This window comes from Fundulus heteroclitus, unplaced genomic scaffold, assembly GCF_011125445.2.
Source record: "Fundulus heteroclitus isolate FHET01 unplaced genomic scaffold, MU-UCD_Fhet_4.1 scaffold_39, whole genome shotgun sequence".
NCBI lineage: Eukaryota > Metazoa > Chordata > Actinopteri > Cyprinodontiformes > Fundulidae > Fundulus > Fundulus heteroclitus.
The window spans coordinates 3,631,476-3,647,375 of record NW_023396803.1 but is presented as its reverse complement, the minus strand read 5'-3'; the positions used below and the strand labels follow the sequence as shown (position 1 = coordinate 3,647,375).

General features: G+C 40.2%; 1 protein-coding gene across 1 annotated transcript in view; it reads left to right on the top strand.

Moving 5' to 3' along the window:
- The window catches only part of lrp5 (low density lipoprotein receptor-related protein 5), a 111,726-nt gene that overhangs the window by 17,098 nt on the left and 78,728 nt on the right, over positions 1–15,900 (top strand). The window contains exons 2-7 of the mRNA XM_036130832.1: positions 472–672; positions 2,889–3,105; positions 4,342–4,410; positions 4,788–4,916; positions 11,687–11,883; positions 12,146–12,277. Of these exons, the coding sequence (XP_035986725.1) occupies positions 472–672; positions 2,889–3,105; positions 4,342–4,410; positions 4,788–4,916; positions 11,687–11,883; positions 12,146–12,277 (945 nt within the window). The remainder of the gene's footprint in view (positions 1–471; positions 673–2,888; positions 3,106–4,341; positions 4,411–4,787; positions 4,917–11,686; positions 11,884–12,145; positions 12,278–15,900) is intronic.

Here is a 15,900-nt window from a genome sequence, read left to right as displayed (position 1 = left end):
CCCAGCATTCTTTCAGCTTGAGCATCACCACCACTAAAATATACATCAGAGGTGGGCATCAAGCACAGCTAAAAAACATCCTTCTGGCCAGATATATGTTATTGGCTGGCAGAATTCGCATGTATAGTGCCTGATATAGAATATCCTACCTAATTATTGCATCCAAGGTGAATTGCAAAAATGGATCTTGCCATGGCAAATCAAAAATATTAAGCACTTCTATTTAAATCCCTTCTAAGCGTCTTATTTTATAGTTGTAGACACAGTAACACAGTTAGTCATGCCTTGCAGTTGACCAGTGATACACTGTTGAGCTAAGCTGTTCATCCTCAACACACTGCCAGCTAAAGTCCTCGTCTGGGTGAAAGCTCACATGAGAACCACATTATCCACTGAGGTCAATAGCAGTCACTTTATACAAAATGTTGCATTTGTCTCAGTGCAGTGAACTAATACGCTTTTCCTTTCCAGGCTCGCCTCTTCTTCTCTTTGCCAACCGACGAGATGTGCGATTGGTCGATGCGGATAGCGTGCGGGGAGAATCCGCCATTGTTGTTAGTGATCTTGAAGATGCAGCCGCCGTGGACTTCCTGTTTGATGAGAACCTGATATTTTGGACAGACGTCAGCGAGGAGGCCATCAAACAGACCCAGTGGAATCAGTCCTCCAACTGTAAGACAGCGTGTTGTTTATTCTCTCGCTTAAGGCAAATGTTGCCATGTAATTGCACTCTCATTGAAGCTTTAGAGGAGGAAGACGCTAATCACACTTTTCTTACCTACTGGTTTCAGTGGGATCCATTTGGATTTTTCTCCCAGAACTGCTATTTTCAGATTTTCTGTTTGGTAAAGTTCTTACTTTTCTCTTCTGCTTTTAGAAAAACACAGCAAAAAGTGAGAGATATTTGCCAATCCAGACCCAAATGAAACGTAGGGATGGGTCGTATAACAGCTTAGAGATCACCTGAAAATGGTTTCACCTTCATAATAATTCGTCATCCTGTAATGAAAATGATAAACTGTGATTAATCAGATTTACAACTACCAAAACCTGAGTGGAACAGTTGCTGTTGCTGACATGATTGCCTGGCGTCAGGTCCATGAAAGCATACATTTAATCTGTGCCTTTGTGTCACACATCCTACATAGGATGAGCTTCCAGACTGTGCAGTGATCAATTTGTTCAAATGCTGTTGATGTGTAATCTTTTTTTATCGCTTACATTGTCTTCACAGAAAATTAAACACAAAGCAATGGCAAAAAAAATCTTACTTTTGAACCAGGATTTACCGTTCACCCTATAATTACTCTCATGCCTGGGAAATGTAGGTTTAAATTAATGTTCTAATTTGAGCAACACATTTCTTCTGACTGGAAGTAATGCTAACGTTTCAGAGGGACCCAGACTTAGTCCTAATTTAAATCCTATCATGAATCTTGGCAGAGAGCTAAAGATTAGAGAAACATAGAGGTGGAAGTGCTGTGGTCTGGGGATGCTTTGCTGCAGCAAAGAGCTGAACAGCTCATAATCATCCAACCACCATGAATTCTGCTGTGTATCCGAGGGTGTTTGGTGTAAGACCATCTATAGAAAAACCTTCCTCAGACAGAGGTAAGAGATCAGGTGGGTCCCAGAACCCTGTCACCGAACTTATTCCAGCTGAAGAAGGAGATAGCATGTCCTAACTTTTTCATTTATTAGAAAGGATACTTTTGTTTATACTTTCTGATGCATTAAATCACTTTCGCTTCCAGAGATAAATCAAACACAAGAATAGACGGCAATAAATGAACCTTTCTTAAGAAAGTACTACATATTCATTGAATTTGATTTGGTCATGTGACTGTAGATAATGTTGAACTGACCTTTATTTGTATTCAAACAGAAGTAAATCTGCTATAATAGTAAGTTACAACTTAATGATAATTGACTTTAGAATCTATTAGTGTTGTACCAATAGCGATACCAGTATCGGACGGGGCCCCGATCCAGCACTAAAATGGTGGTATCGGCATCGGCGAGTACCAACAAATACGGCACGGATACCATTTTGATTGTATGTCACTTGAACGCAGCCTTCTCTCTCCCGACTACTATTATACATGTTATAGAAGTTCATGAAAGTTGCACTATTTTGGCATGTGACAGCCAAAACTCAGGGTTCAAAAGAGATTATTCAATCAATAATGTAATTTTACTGTCTTACTGTTGCACTACTATTATACATGTTATAATTTCACGAATGTTGCACTATTTTGGCCTTTGAGAGCCAAACATTTATTCAACTATTGTCACCCATTCCAGGTAGGCAATAAAAAGTTCTACTACCCTAAGTAGTATGTAGTTCTTCATTGATGTATGTTCTTCTTTACACACACACATCAATTTCAAACAGATGGTATCGGTATCGGGGCCAAAAAATGGCATCGGCGCAACACTAGAATCTATACTTGGGGTTTTCTTCTGCTTCCATATTGCCGGTCATAAACGTAAACAGATTTCATCTTAGTGGCATGTTTAAGCAGCAGTTTGTACGCCAAGGGAGAGCTTTGACCTGCTTGTTACAGAGACAGATGTCTAGCTAGACCCTCAGCAAATGATTGATTTCCATTCGTCATCTCTTAAACTTCCTTTGACATCATTTTAACGCCTTATAAACATCATAAAGAGAAAGCATCTAGTGCTGGCTTTAGTTAGCCTATTGTTGCCGTTAGTTCACCGATTTGGAAAGAAGAGCCCAGATTTGAAAGTGTCTGATCCGCTGCTCACAGGTCAAGCTGAAAATGGATCCCCAGCAGTTTGCATGTCCCCGTTGTGAAAGCTGCATGGAAATTCATGGAAGTCAATGTCCTGGCAACATTACATCTGAGCATGTGTTGTTCTTGCAGCCCTTAAGGAGGCTCTGGGAACCGGCCAAACCGTGGTAGTGTCAGGGCTGAACAGTCCTGATGGGTTGGCCTGTGACTGGTTGGGGAAGAAGCTCTACTGGACAGACTCGGAGACTAATCGAATTGAAGTGGCCAACCTAGACGGCACATCCAGGAAAGTCCTGGTTTGGATGGACTTGGACCAACCCAGGGCTATTGCACTTAACCCTGGTCAAAGGTAACAAAATAGACCAAATAAACCAACACGCACATATATACTTTTTTTGCATTGTGAGGACATGTCCTCAATGCTGTGTTATTTGTCAAGAGTGGGGTCCACACAACTGTAGTAAGACACACGCATGCACACCAAGGGGCTGCTGGGTAGCAGTGTCAGTAGATGTTTCATCAGAACCTTTTTGAGGCTTCTTTTTAGGTACCCTTCCTTCCTGAGGCAGACACCCCGTCTACTTTTAAGACTAATCTTAAAACTTTCCTTTTTGACAAAGCTTATAATTAAAGTGGCTCATGTTACCCTGAGCTACCTCTATAGTTATGCTGCTATAGGCTTAGGCTGCTGGAGGACATCAGGGTCTATTTTTCTCACTCTACTGATTTCTACTGTTCTCCAGTTTTGCATTGCTTGTCGTCATTTCAGCTTTTAACTTTTTGCTCTCTCTTTTCTCTTCATAGTAGGTACACCTGGTCTGACGTTCTGTTGACTGTGAAATCATCCAGGGAAGACAGATCATCCTCTATTACCATCTAATGTAGAACAGATTGCTGGATCAATGTGTGCTTCTGTTCTTTTTTGTCTCTCTTGTTGTGTCTCTGTTCTGTCTTCTGTAACCCCAGTCGGTCGAGGCAGATGACCGTTCATACTGAGCCCGGTTTTGCCGGAGGTTTTCCTTCCCGTTAATGGGGAGTTTTTCTTCCCACTGTCGCTTCATGCTTGCTCAGTATGAGGGATTGCTGGAAAGCCATGGACAATGCAGACGACTCTCCCTGTGGCTCTACGGTTCCCCAGGAGTGAATGCTGCTTGTCGGGACTTTGATGCAATCAACTGGTTTCCTTATATAGGACATTTTTGACCAATCTGTATAATCTGACCAAATCTGTATAATATGATTGAACTTGACTTTGGAAAGTGCCTTGAGATGACATGTTTCATGAATTAGCGCTATGTAAATAAAATTGAATTGAATTGAATTGTGTTCATCTTGAGGAAGTCTCCCAGTGTCTTGTTCCCCTTCTGTTGATATTTATTCAGATATTTTTTAGCCATGTCATAAAAAGCACTGTAGATGGCACACATAGGGTAGATCACTGTTTTCAGAGTCATTGAAAAGATGGACTTAATGAGCATTTGAACTAATAGCTGTTGCTGGTATTAAATAAAGGTTCGATCAACTTTGTCATGCAACGGTATGGTTAAAATGTTGAACTTTGTGAACGTGCCTTTATTCCTTCCAGGTACATGTACTGGACAGACTGGGGAGAAGAGCCACGGATAGAACGTGCTGGCATGGATGGCAGCAGCAGGTACTGCACAATGTACAGTGACAGGCAGATCTAAGCCTGCATGCTGTGGGTGAAACCTTCATGTGTAGGATTGTTTCTCATAGGGTTCCTGTCCTCCAACACAAGTCAGTCTCCTTCCAGACCTTTTCCATTTGTAGAGATCCAGACTGGCGATTTTAGGACAATCTAAAAAAACACTTACAACTTGGTGCTCACACAAGGGGTATTTGTTGAACTGCAGCTTGACTATTGTACCTCATTAAGATAAGACTTCTGTTTAAATGACCAAACTTAAAAGCAAACAAAATGCCTCTCTGTACATATGTAAATCTATTCAACAGTTGTTTGAAAAGAACAAAGAACTCTAACTTTATTTCTCCTCTGCTGTGTCCCAACAGGAAAGTTATAGTGAATGAGAACATACACTGGCCCAACGGTCTTACAATAGATATAGTGCAAGAGAAGCTGTACTGGGCCGATGCCAAACTCAGCTTCATTCACAGAGCCAACCTGGATGGATCTGCACGGTGAGCTTTGTGAAAGATAAGACTGGATGTGACAGAAAGTTTAGCAACTATAGTTGAAATTCAGACATTTTAAAATCCAAAGAGTGGAAGTCTGTGCTTTAAGATAGTTTAAAAATAGTTGTTCTGGATATTTATTCATTTTATAGTGAGTGAACTGATTTGACTTGTTTAATTTAGGTGATTAGTAGTTTGTGAACCTTTAAATCTCATTTGGACACCTTTCTCATTGCATGAGGTGAAAACCCAACTTTTCTCCAATCTGGGCAGTACTTAGTCAGCGTCTTAGCTGCAGTAGACAGCATTCAGACAGCTGCAGAGATGCATCAGGCTAATTGTTACTAACTTAGGGGTCAAGGTGAATGCTAGAATTAAGTTAGAAAATCAAAATTCTATGAAATCATCATTTTATGATCAGGGGAGGAAATGTATTTCTTTTCCACCAGTCAGAGATGGCTGGTGGGAAAGAAATTGTACCAGCCACTTTTTTAGTTTATTTTTTGTTTATAATGTTTGCCTTGTTTACAAACACTCTCAGTTCAATCTAATATAAATATTAGGATTTATTCTTAATTTTGCAAGAAGGAATTGAATGTAAAGGAATAGGGCTGGGCAACGATTAAAATATTTAATCGCGATTAATCGCCCTGATTAATCGCGATTAATCGCATTGTATTTACAAACTCCAAGAATGAATTCAAAAGTAGTGTAAAGAACACTTTTATTTTAATGTTCTGCTGCCATATGAACAAAAGTGTTGTAACATTTGTAGCACTTATCAGTAACACATATTTAGTGTAAAGCTCAACTTAAACATGTAAAACAAAAAATAGCAATAATAATAAATTAAAGCTTATTGCCACTGACAGGGAATTCTCTTTATGTGGAAAAAATCTACCAAAAACAGGCAATTTCTGAGGTAACAGCAGGGAGCAGCATTACCATTTTATGTTCAATACCAAAGTTTAACTTGGCAGTGGTTACAACTAACTTGTTTCTGTCATATTCCATGCTGGAAGAACTTTAAACTGAAATGCTTGCTAACTCGATATGCTTGCGTTGCTTGCGTTTATTTGACGTTAACACGCGGTTTTTTTGTTGTTGCTTTCTCGCGTGCATATAGTGAATGGCAGGGAAAAACAGGCAAAAATACATGGATGCTTTGAAGCGAGAAGCGACTTCACCGATGGCGTCGATGCAGACCCCCCCCCCGCTCCGCTCCGCACAAAACTTGTTCCGTCCGCCAACTCACCGCCTCGCCTAAGCAAATTCCTGCGGGAAACACCGCCTTCCGCATGTCGGGTTTGTTTTTTTCCGGCCAGCACCTTTCTTACTCTTTGAATCCGAGGTTTGGCTGACAGCGAGGTTATTGGCGCATTATCGCCACCTACTGTTCTGATTCAAACCCCTACACCGCAGCAACAGACCTTCACAAAATAAAAGCATGTGAGCAACATGCGTTAATGCGCGTTAAAGAAAATATCGCCGTTAATAGTCTAATGAGTTAACGCGAAATTAACGCGTTAACTTGCCCAGCCCTATAAAGGAAATTAATAATTTTGCATAAATGTGTACTTACAACAGTAACTAGTTCATTTAGGTAATTACTTACCTCAAATGTTAACTAAGCTACACAAACCTGTCTTTCACAAGCCCTTTTCTTTCTTTGTCGCTACAATTTGCCTAATTGGTATCTGATCCCTTCATTCTTTACGTGTAAAAGCTGCCCCCTTTGCATGATAGTGGGTCCATCATTTTTGAACATCCAACTTCAGTGTTTCCCCCAGGAATTTGCTTAGGCGAGGCGTTGTGTGTGTGTGTATGGGGAGACAAGCTTTGCGGACGACCGGCGGAGCGGAGCGCCTGTTTTTTCCCTGCCATTCGTGCTATGCACGCGCGAAAGCAAAAACAAAAAAACGGCTGTTACCGTCAAATAAACATGCAACCATATCGAGTTAGATTTTTTTTTTTTTTTTTTTTGGAATGTTGGCGATGCGGTAGCGTGAGCCAACATAGCGCTGCGGGAAAACACTGAACTTCATGTCTTCAAATTTCATAACAGTGAATAACACACCTCTGCCAAAGTCCACCTGTTTAAGAACAATAATGTTTTTCATATAACTGCACTGTTTAGTTATCTCAGCCCCACTGAATTTATAACTAAATTCTGCTCTTTCCATCCACATCAGAAGTAAATGAACTTTCACACTCTCACTGTGTTCTGTATGCACCCATACAGGCGTATAATACTTTATTTAACAGGTTTGGATGTGACACAAAGCCTAAACTACCGTACTGTTGTGTTGGTCGAAAAGTGGGGTCTGCGAGCCGTAATTGCAAACCGCAGAGCAGAGAACATTCTGGAGACATTTAAAACTTTCGACTCAATCAATGTTCATGACAAAGCCGTAATTTCTTGAATTAATCTGCCAAAAACAGTTATTTAACACATATACAGATAAGAAATTTGTTGATATAGGAAATGTAAGAAAACGTAGCTCTGTCAGCAATATCTTAATCTGTTGGTCATGGAGATGCGTTTCCCCCCCCCCCCCCCCCACCCCCCAGTGTCCTGTCTAGCAATGTGGCAATAAGAATTGATGTCTTAAAGGTATACTATGCAACGGGGTTGATTTTCCAGCGAGGCTCCCCCCAGAAAACTAAACGAAACGAAAAGTAGAAAACACGGCAGTACAAACAATGACTAACACAGTGAAAGTATGAACATCAGGGTTTCCCGCAGCGTTATCTTGGCGAGGCGGCCACCTCGCCAACATTCAAAAAAATAAATAAAATAAAATAATAATAATAAAACGTAGCTCTGTCAGCAATATCTTAATATTAGGCGAAACTAAGAATCACATTTTTAAACATAAATACAATAAAGGTTTCATAAAACAATAAAAAATGTGTTTTAAAGAAGCTGGCGTGCCTTTATACAAGTCAGCACACGCGTGACTGTGACCACTTCGCTTGGTGGAACGGGTTGGGTTGACTTCTACCCCACAGGCTGCGTCTGTCCTTTCACAAAACACACGGAGAGGGCAAAAATTCTGCCTTTATCCTGCCTTAAAATGTTTTATTAAAGGGTTCCGGTTTCTTCTTTTGAACAATGAACCAGAATTCTTGTGCATAGAAGCTTCAAAACCTTTGGGGGCTTCTTTAACCCTTCTGTTGTTGGCCAGCCAGAGGAATAGTTTGAGCGGACCCAGGGTAAAATTCAAAATAGGAAACTCAAACAAGTTAAACCTCTTATCTGGAACTCCTCATGTTTCTTTTTCCTTTCAGGAGTGGCCATAGCGTGTAATCTGTCTCCATCTATCCACATCTTGTCATGATTTGGGTTTGGTTATGGTTTTTGTTTGTTATTTGATCAATTACTTCATTCTCCTGCCTTAAGTTCAGTTTCTATTTTAGGTTCTGTCTTAGTGTTTGATTTTGTTTTAGGTTATAAGTTTATCCGGCCTGCTCAGACCATTTCTGTCACCAGTCTAACCTCAGTTCACCTGCCAGCATTCTTTTGTCTTCCTGTCACTCCCCTTCACCAGTCACCATCCAATCGGCTTCAGTTTACTCCCAAGCACTTCCCTGTTCCCGATTAGCTCCACCCATGTCAGTAATTAGTTTCACTCCATTCACCTGATCACTCCCTTACTTATACCTGCCTCTGCCCCCTGCAATGTGCCACATCATTATTTGTTTTTTCTGTGCTCAGTTGGTGAGTCAACTTCGGCTTTCAATGTTTCTGTTTACCTGTTTCTGTTTACCTGTTCTTCTGACCCTGTTTGCCTCTGGATATTTGAGTTAGCCTGTCCCCTGTTTTTGCATATAGTTTTGTCTGTGACTGCCTTGTTGTTATTTTGGTTATTGGATGCAGTCTTCCCATTTTTGTCTTGATCCCCGTTTTGGCTTTTGCATTTTGTTAATAAATTATCTTTAACCTAACCTCTGCTTGTCTGGTTGAATACTGGGTCCCTCTGTCTCTGGTTCGTGACACATCTTCTGCATCTTCTTCTCTCACACCAACTACCTTTATAGTCCCTTTCTCTCCATCCATAAATCTCCACTTTGGTTCTTGTCTGGGCCTTTGGCCTTGCAGTTTCAGCTTCAAATTATTCTACCGATGTACTCATAATCCCTTTGTACTTTCCCAAACCTTCTATTCAGTCATAGAAGGTCATTCTAATGTAGTGCAGCTACAACTTAAAAGTAGGGTCAGCGAAGTTTCCCCAAGTCCCTTTTTGAAAAACTGCACATGCACAAGACCGTGTTACCTGCTCTTCTGCTCCTTCGGGGGATCGCCTGAAAAAAAACCTCCCAAATCCACTCTGGTCTTATTTCTTTCTACTGAGGTCTTCCTCTTCTTCTCATAAACTTGAACATGGTTTGCTTCATGCGACTGTCGGCCATGTTCAAAGTATACAGTGAGAGCAGCGGAGCTACAATGAACGGCTAACACCGAAGCTAACTGGATACATCATTGGTTTTTACAGGCCTGCAGTTTTCACAGAGATCGAAATTTTTACCCCCTTGTTCTGAATACATGATGCATTGACAACTGTCAGGATGGAAGGACGATTTTACCCAGTATAACAAAAAGTGTTTCTGAACAGGATTACCAACTACAGCTTTAACACAGACACAGAAGATTCAGATCAGCATATTGCCACTCTTTCCAGTAAACTGCCTTTGCATCATTTATGTTTGAAGATGTTGTAACATGGTACCACGCTATAGCCTGCTGTAGAGTACACTGTGTACTAAGAGTTCTCACACAGTGTTATCTCAACAAGCAACAGCCTAATGGGCAACGCTCACTTGTGCTTTTGGCTTAAAAGTTGAAATGCTATTCTGTGGTCTACAACCTCAAATGCTTGCTAGACCATATTTTATATGGCTTTGTGAGCTGCTTTTTCCTGAAAAACGGGACTGGAGTAAGAAACAGAATAGGCATACGGACTAATTTAAAGAAAAATAAAGAAGAGTCCAACACAAACAGTGCTGTGGAATGAAGGCCCCATTTAAAAGTAACATAGCTCCACACTCACCTCCTCCTTAGCTCTGGGTTCAGTTCCCTTTCTTATTCACCATTACTGAATAAGATCAGTAATGCTGTAGCACCTACTGTATTTTTGCAGAGCTCATCAGTTGCCAAATGAGAAAATGAAAACAGTGATAGTTTAGGCTGGCTTTGATCAATTGAGATCATGTAAGATTTCCATTTCTAGTCTGGAACCTTTGTTCAGGTATCAGTGTCTGGTATCTCATTCACCCTGCCTGTTTTCTCCTTTTATGTGACATCTCTGCTGTCAGTTAAAAGGCATACATGTAGAAAAATGGTCCACCCTTAAAGCTTTGATTCATTTTTTGATGTCTGTAATCTGTTTATATCACAGTTTATTTCTATTTAACTGATTTCTGCCAGCATATCTTGTTGGAATGTGGTAGAGATGTTTGAGTCCAAACCAAATTATTGGAACTGTCTGACCAAGTTAGCCTCTGTTCCTTTGGAGGCACAGCAGTAGTTCCACAACCACTGTTTATACTAATAGTGCAAATTCTGGCTTCTGAACATTGTGTTCCTCCAATCTGTGCTTTGAAGTCTTTTTGGCAACAGGAGTATCTCCCACTTAACCACATACTGTATGTTGCAGTGAGTCTAAATAGTTTATTTGACATATCTTTTACATACTTTTTACTTCGACTGTGTACAATCTCATTTATGGTATATGTTTAGACAAAAATCCACTGTAGCATTATTCTTTTTCACTATACAATTATGCTACAGATTAAGTACACCTGCTTTCAATTCTAGGTTTCTTTGTATTGGTGCATTATAATTTGGAGTATCATTTATAAAACATTGCATAGGAGCCACACTTAAAGTTTGTGTACGCCCAAAAGCCAAACATAGCATACGGCAAGAATTTCTAAAACCATGCGCGTGCACACCAGCAGCAATTTATCTTTGTAGATCTCAGCTGTACCTGAACGTTTGGTACCAGGTTCCACCTCATGTTTGGCCCTCTACACGCCCTGATTGAACCATAAATGGTCAATGCAAAGACCCTCATAAATGTTGTTGTGTATTTAAATGAGTTAGCTGATTCTAGTTATTTCAGTTAACGGCAACCATGGAGTAAAAGCAGTTATAGTTATAACTAGTTATAAAAAATGTCTCAGAAAGGCCCTCACTAAATGTGTATATCAGAGGCAAACACATATGTTGTCCACATTAAAATAGCTTATTAAAAAACTTTCCTGATTCTGTTTTAAAGTCCTATGGCATCCTCATGGAGTTACTGGGTCACCTAACTGAGCCCAGACCTTCTGGAGCCTTCAGAGAACAATGCATAAACATCTGTCTTCAAACCTCAATAACCCCTTGCAATGTTGGAGAGAAGGCCAAACTAGAATCTGTTGTGTGTTTTTGTTCTCCCGAGGTTAGATTTAAATAATTTTAGAACCTAGTAAGGATCAAATCCAAGTTTGAGAAAAATTGTATTCAATCATTTAAACAGGGTCTCCATTCTGCTTTGCAGCCACTGTAATTACTGCATTGAATCATGGTGAGCATTTATACAAAGAATTTTCTTGCTCCGTGTTAATTCTGCACGGGTTTATGAGTCATCCGGTTTAAAAACTGATGTAAAATCTTACTTGTAGAGATTCTAATCTCCTATAATGAGGAAGTGTAAGTAGATTTTTAAGTTGTTCGGGTAGAATCGATGACAAAATTCCTATTGTTATGAAGCTTTTTTTCCAACTTACAGAGAGGCAGTGGTGGAGGGTACCCTGACCCATCCTTTTGCACTAACGCTGTCGAAGGAGACATTATACTGGACTGACTGGCAGACTCGCTCCATCCACGCCTGTAACAAACACAGTGGAGAAAAAACCAGAGAGATCCTCAGTGGGATTTATTCTCCAATGGACATTCAGGTTCTGGAGCCCTATCGACAGCCTTATAGTAAGTGTGTATGTACTGTACAAAAAGCTCAATATAACAATACTAGTAGTAACGTCATTGGTCTGGACAAAAAACATGCATTGGAAATTCTGATGAAAATCTAAAAGCTTTACTGATGACACAAAACCAAAGGTTCATCTTTGAACAAGTAGTAAATTAGATATTTGTCTATTCACACTGTTAAAAACAACAACATTGCACCCTGGTTCTTATATTCACATTCTTTTCTTTGACTTCTGTCTTCTTCGTTGTGCCATTTCAGTCAAAACTCCATGCAGCAACTATAACGGAGGTTGCAGTCACCTCTGCCTGCTCTCACCGGTCGAACCTTTCTACAGCTGCGCCTGTCCCACGGGAGTACAGCTTAAGGCCGATGGAAAAACATGCAAGCCAGGTATGTGTCTGACTTCTATCAATATTAACATGAACTAAATCAGCACTGTTTTTAGAACATTTACTAATAAACTGTGTTCAAATAGTTTGTAATTTTGGAGGGAGCTCTACTTCATTGTTTACTGAGCAGTTGTTACTGTCAAAGTAGACGCAATGAATGCTCCAAGCAGAAAAATATGGCTGCATTACAAAAGCAAAATATATTTATATAACGTTGTTTAGCTAAACATTCGTCTAATTAGCATTTCCCACTCAGTGGACTTCCAAAAACCCGAGGAAAAAGGGAGATAGGAATGATGAACAGATAGAATGGCTATTGGTAGGCTCAGGGAGGGTGGCTGCTGGTAAATTAGCCTGTGTTCAAGCTTAGACTATGGGTGCATTCACACTGGCCTTGTTTAGTCCACTTTATTTGGATTCTGGTTTGTTTTGCTCAGAAAGTTTGGTTCGCTTGGGGAGGTGTGAATGCGCAATCCATTTCTGATGCGGACCAGAAAAGCGAACTTGGGTCCATCTCAAAACCTAGGTCTCTGCTCGGTTTAACTTAAATCCGGAGCGGTCTGAACACATATGGGAGTCCCAAGCGGACCAGAGGCCACTCCAAAAGCAGGAACCGGACTACAGTTCAGGGCAATCTGGGTAAATACAGTTGTAATTGAGCAATAATACCAATGAAGTAACTCATACTGTAAATACCTTGCTTAACGTCTGTGTAAGCGTGACTTCAGTTCAGCGAAGCTGCTCACACCCCGCAATGTTAAAATATAACATTCTCGTCCTCCGCTCATGCTGAGCCCACTGTTGAATTGTTCTTGTCTGGCACACTTGCCAAAGACAGCAGTGCAATAACAGCTAAAATCTGTTGCCATACTAGGGCTTTTTACAAACCTTTATACACATCACAGATAAATCCATCAGATAATAAAGCAATTTCTGGATAAAATAACACTTCCTAAACTATCAGATAACCAAAGAACGACACTGGACTCACCGCTGACAACAGTTGAAGTTCAGGAAGCTCTAAAAAGCATGCCCAATAAAAATGCTCCAGGTCCAGATGGATTCCCTACTGTGTTTTATTCTGGCACCAACGTTCCACAGAATGTAGCTGGAAATTCAGGAAAATGGCAGATTTCCAGCTAATATGAATTCTGCTACTATTAGTCTCCTGCTTAAGCCAGGCAAAGATCCTATGTTTCCCACCAGCTGTCATTCCATATCCCTTATTAACGTGGATATTAAAATAATCTGTAAAGCTTTTGCAAAACGATTAGATAAAGTCACTCCTGTCATAATACATCCAGATCAAACTGGTTTCATTAGAGGAAGGCAGTCATCCACAAACACACACAGATTACTTAATTTAATAGATTATTCCTACAGTAAAAATATTAAATCCAATATATTGTCTTTAGATGCATAAAAAGCATTTGATAGAGTAAATTGGAAATTTTTGTTCGCTACTCTACATAAATTTCGTTTTGGCAGTTTTTTTTATAAATTGGTTAAAAATTTTATACAGCTTCCCAACAGCCTGTGTCAGGACAAATAACCAAACATCTTCCAGCTTTTGTCTCCAGAGGGGCACTAGGCAAGGATGCCTGCTTTCCCCCTCACTTTTTGCCATTTTTATTGAACCTCTAGCAGCAACAATTAGATAAACAAATGTTGGCAAAGGTATAAAATGCATGAAAATAGAGCATATGATTAGTCTTTATGCTGATGATGTATTACTCTATCTCCAGCACTCAAACACTTCTCTCTCTCAAGTAATTAGATTACTAGAATCTTTCTCAAAAGTCTCAGATTACTCTATAAACTGGTCTAAATCTACAGTACTGCCAATTAATTGCTCTTTACAGAACTCCCTAGATTTACAACTGCAATCAGGAAGTAATAAATATTTGGGTATTACTGTGTCGTCTAAATTAGCGGATTTACCAAAACTTAACCATATCCTGCTTTTAAAAAAGTTAGAAGAGGACCTTGAAAGATGGAAATTGCTTCCAATTTCACTTATGGGTAGGGTAGCTTCAATTAAAATGATGGTCTTACCTAGAATTAATTACTCATTTTCAATGATCCCCAATAAATCATCATCCGACTGGTTTAAATCTCTAGACTCTTCTATCTCTAAATTTCTTTGGAAAGATAAACCCCCTCGTATCAGCTTAAAGACGCTACAGAAAACTAAAGACAGAGGGGGACTAGATCTGCCTCTAATTGGATTAAACATAATCCCTTAGGTGAGCCCTGGACAGACACAGAACAGAAAATATGCAATAATATCATGATTTCAGATTTATTAACTCAAATATAAAACGTTATACATGCTTTAAAAATATTAGCATAAGCTCTTCTCTGACAGCATAGTGGGAGTTTCTTAAAATGACAAAGTCATCACTAATCCCGTGCAGTCGTACTCCCATTTGGAGTAATCCTGACATCCTACAAAATAATAATTTGATAAACTTTGCGTACTGGAAGAATAAAGGTATTGAATACCTGGAACATTTTTTTGATGGAACTGAGTTTATCACATTTGCTATATTAAATATGCAATATGGCATTAATAAAAATAAATTATTAGAATATGAACAAATGAAATTTTTAAATTGGAAATAAATTTAACCATATTAAAGGTGGTTTACAAATTCAAACTAATATATTAGAGTTCCTAGAGTTAAACCCCCCAAAACTACTGTCTAAATTATAAAAGACACTGACTAAACTAGATGATTCAATATCTCTTCCTATTATGAAATGGAAGGGGGATTTATCAGTCAGCTTTAAACAAAACATCTTGGCTCAGATATATCTAAGAACTTTCAAAATGACTAGAAACCCCAATTTACAACTAATACAATACAAAATTCTTCACAGAGTACACCATGCAGGTCAAATATTATTCAAGATGGGTTTTGCACACTAACATCTGTCCACAGTGCTCAGGCAATCATCCTGATAATTATATTCACGCCTTATGGTTATGCACCGTTCAGAGGTTCTGGGTACAGATATGTAAGGACTTATCAAAGTGCCTGAGTTGTAAAATTTCACCTTCCCCACCAGTTTGCTTGCTGGGTAACTTTGAGGAAAGCTCTCTGGGAAAAAAATTGTTTGCTTGGCTTTTACTTCCTTATGTATCGCAAAGAAAACTATCCTCATGAATTGGAAAAGTAAGGAAAATCTCAGTATCAATCAGTATAGAGATCTTTTGTTGGATCATATTAATCTTGAGACAGCATCTGCATCCACATCAGATAGATCTATCTGGGCTCCTTTGATTGGCTCCATCACTTAGTGGAATGGGGGGCTGTGGGATGCATCCTGCGGGGCGCGGGGGCTGGTTCGGGGGGGGGTCCCAGAGTCTTGGGGCTCTGGGGGGTGCTCGGAGTGGGGCGCCTGATGGGTCAAACCCCGGTCTTTTGCCCCCATCTGGGCGGGGCTTGGGAGGCCTCGGGGCAGCCTACAGTGGCTGCTTGCGGTGCTCTTGGGGGGGTTCCATGCCGATGGATGTGGGTTACTGGCCTGGTAGCTGTGCTGCCGCTGGGTGGGTCCGGGGGTCTGGGGTCCCGGGGTGTGTCGCCCTCGGGCGGGTGCCCTGGCGGGGCCTCGGGGGTT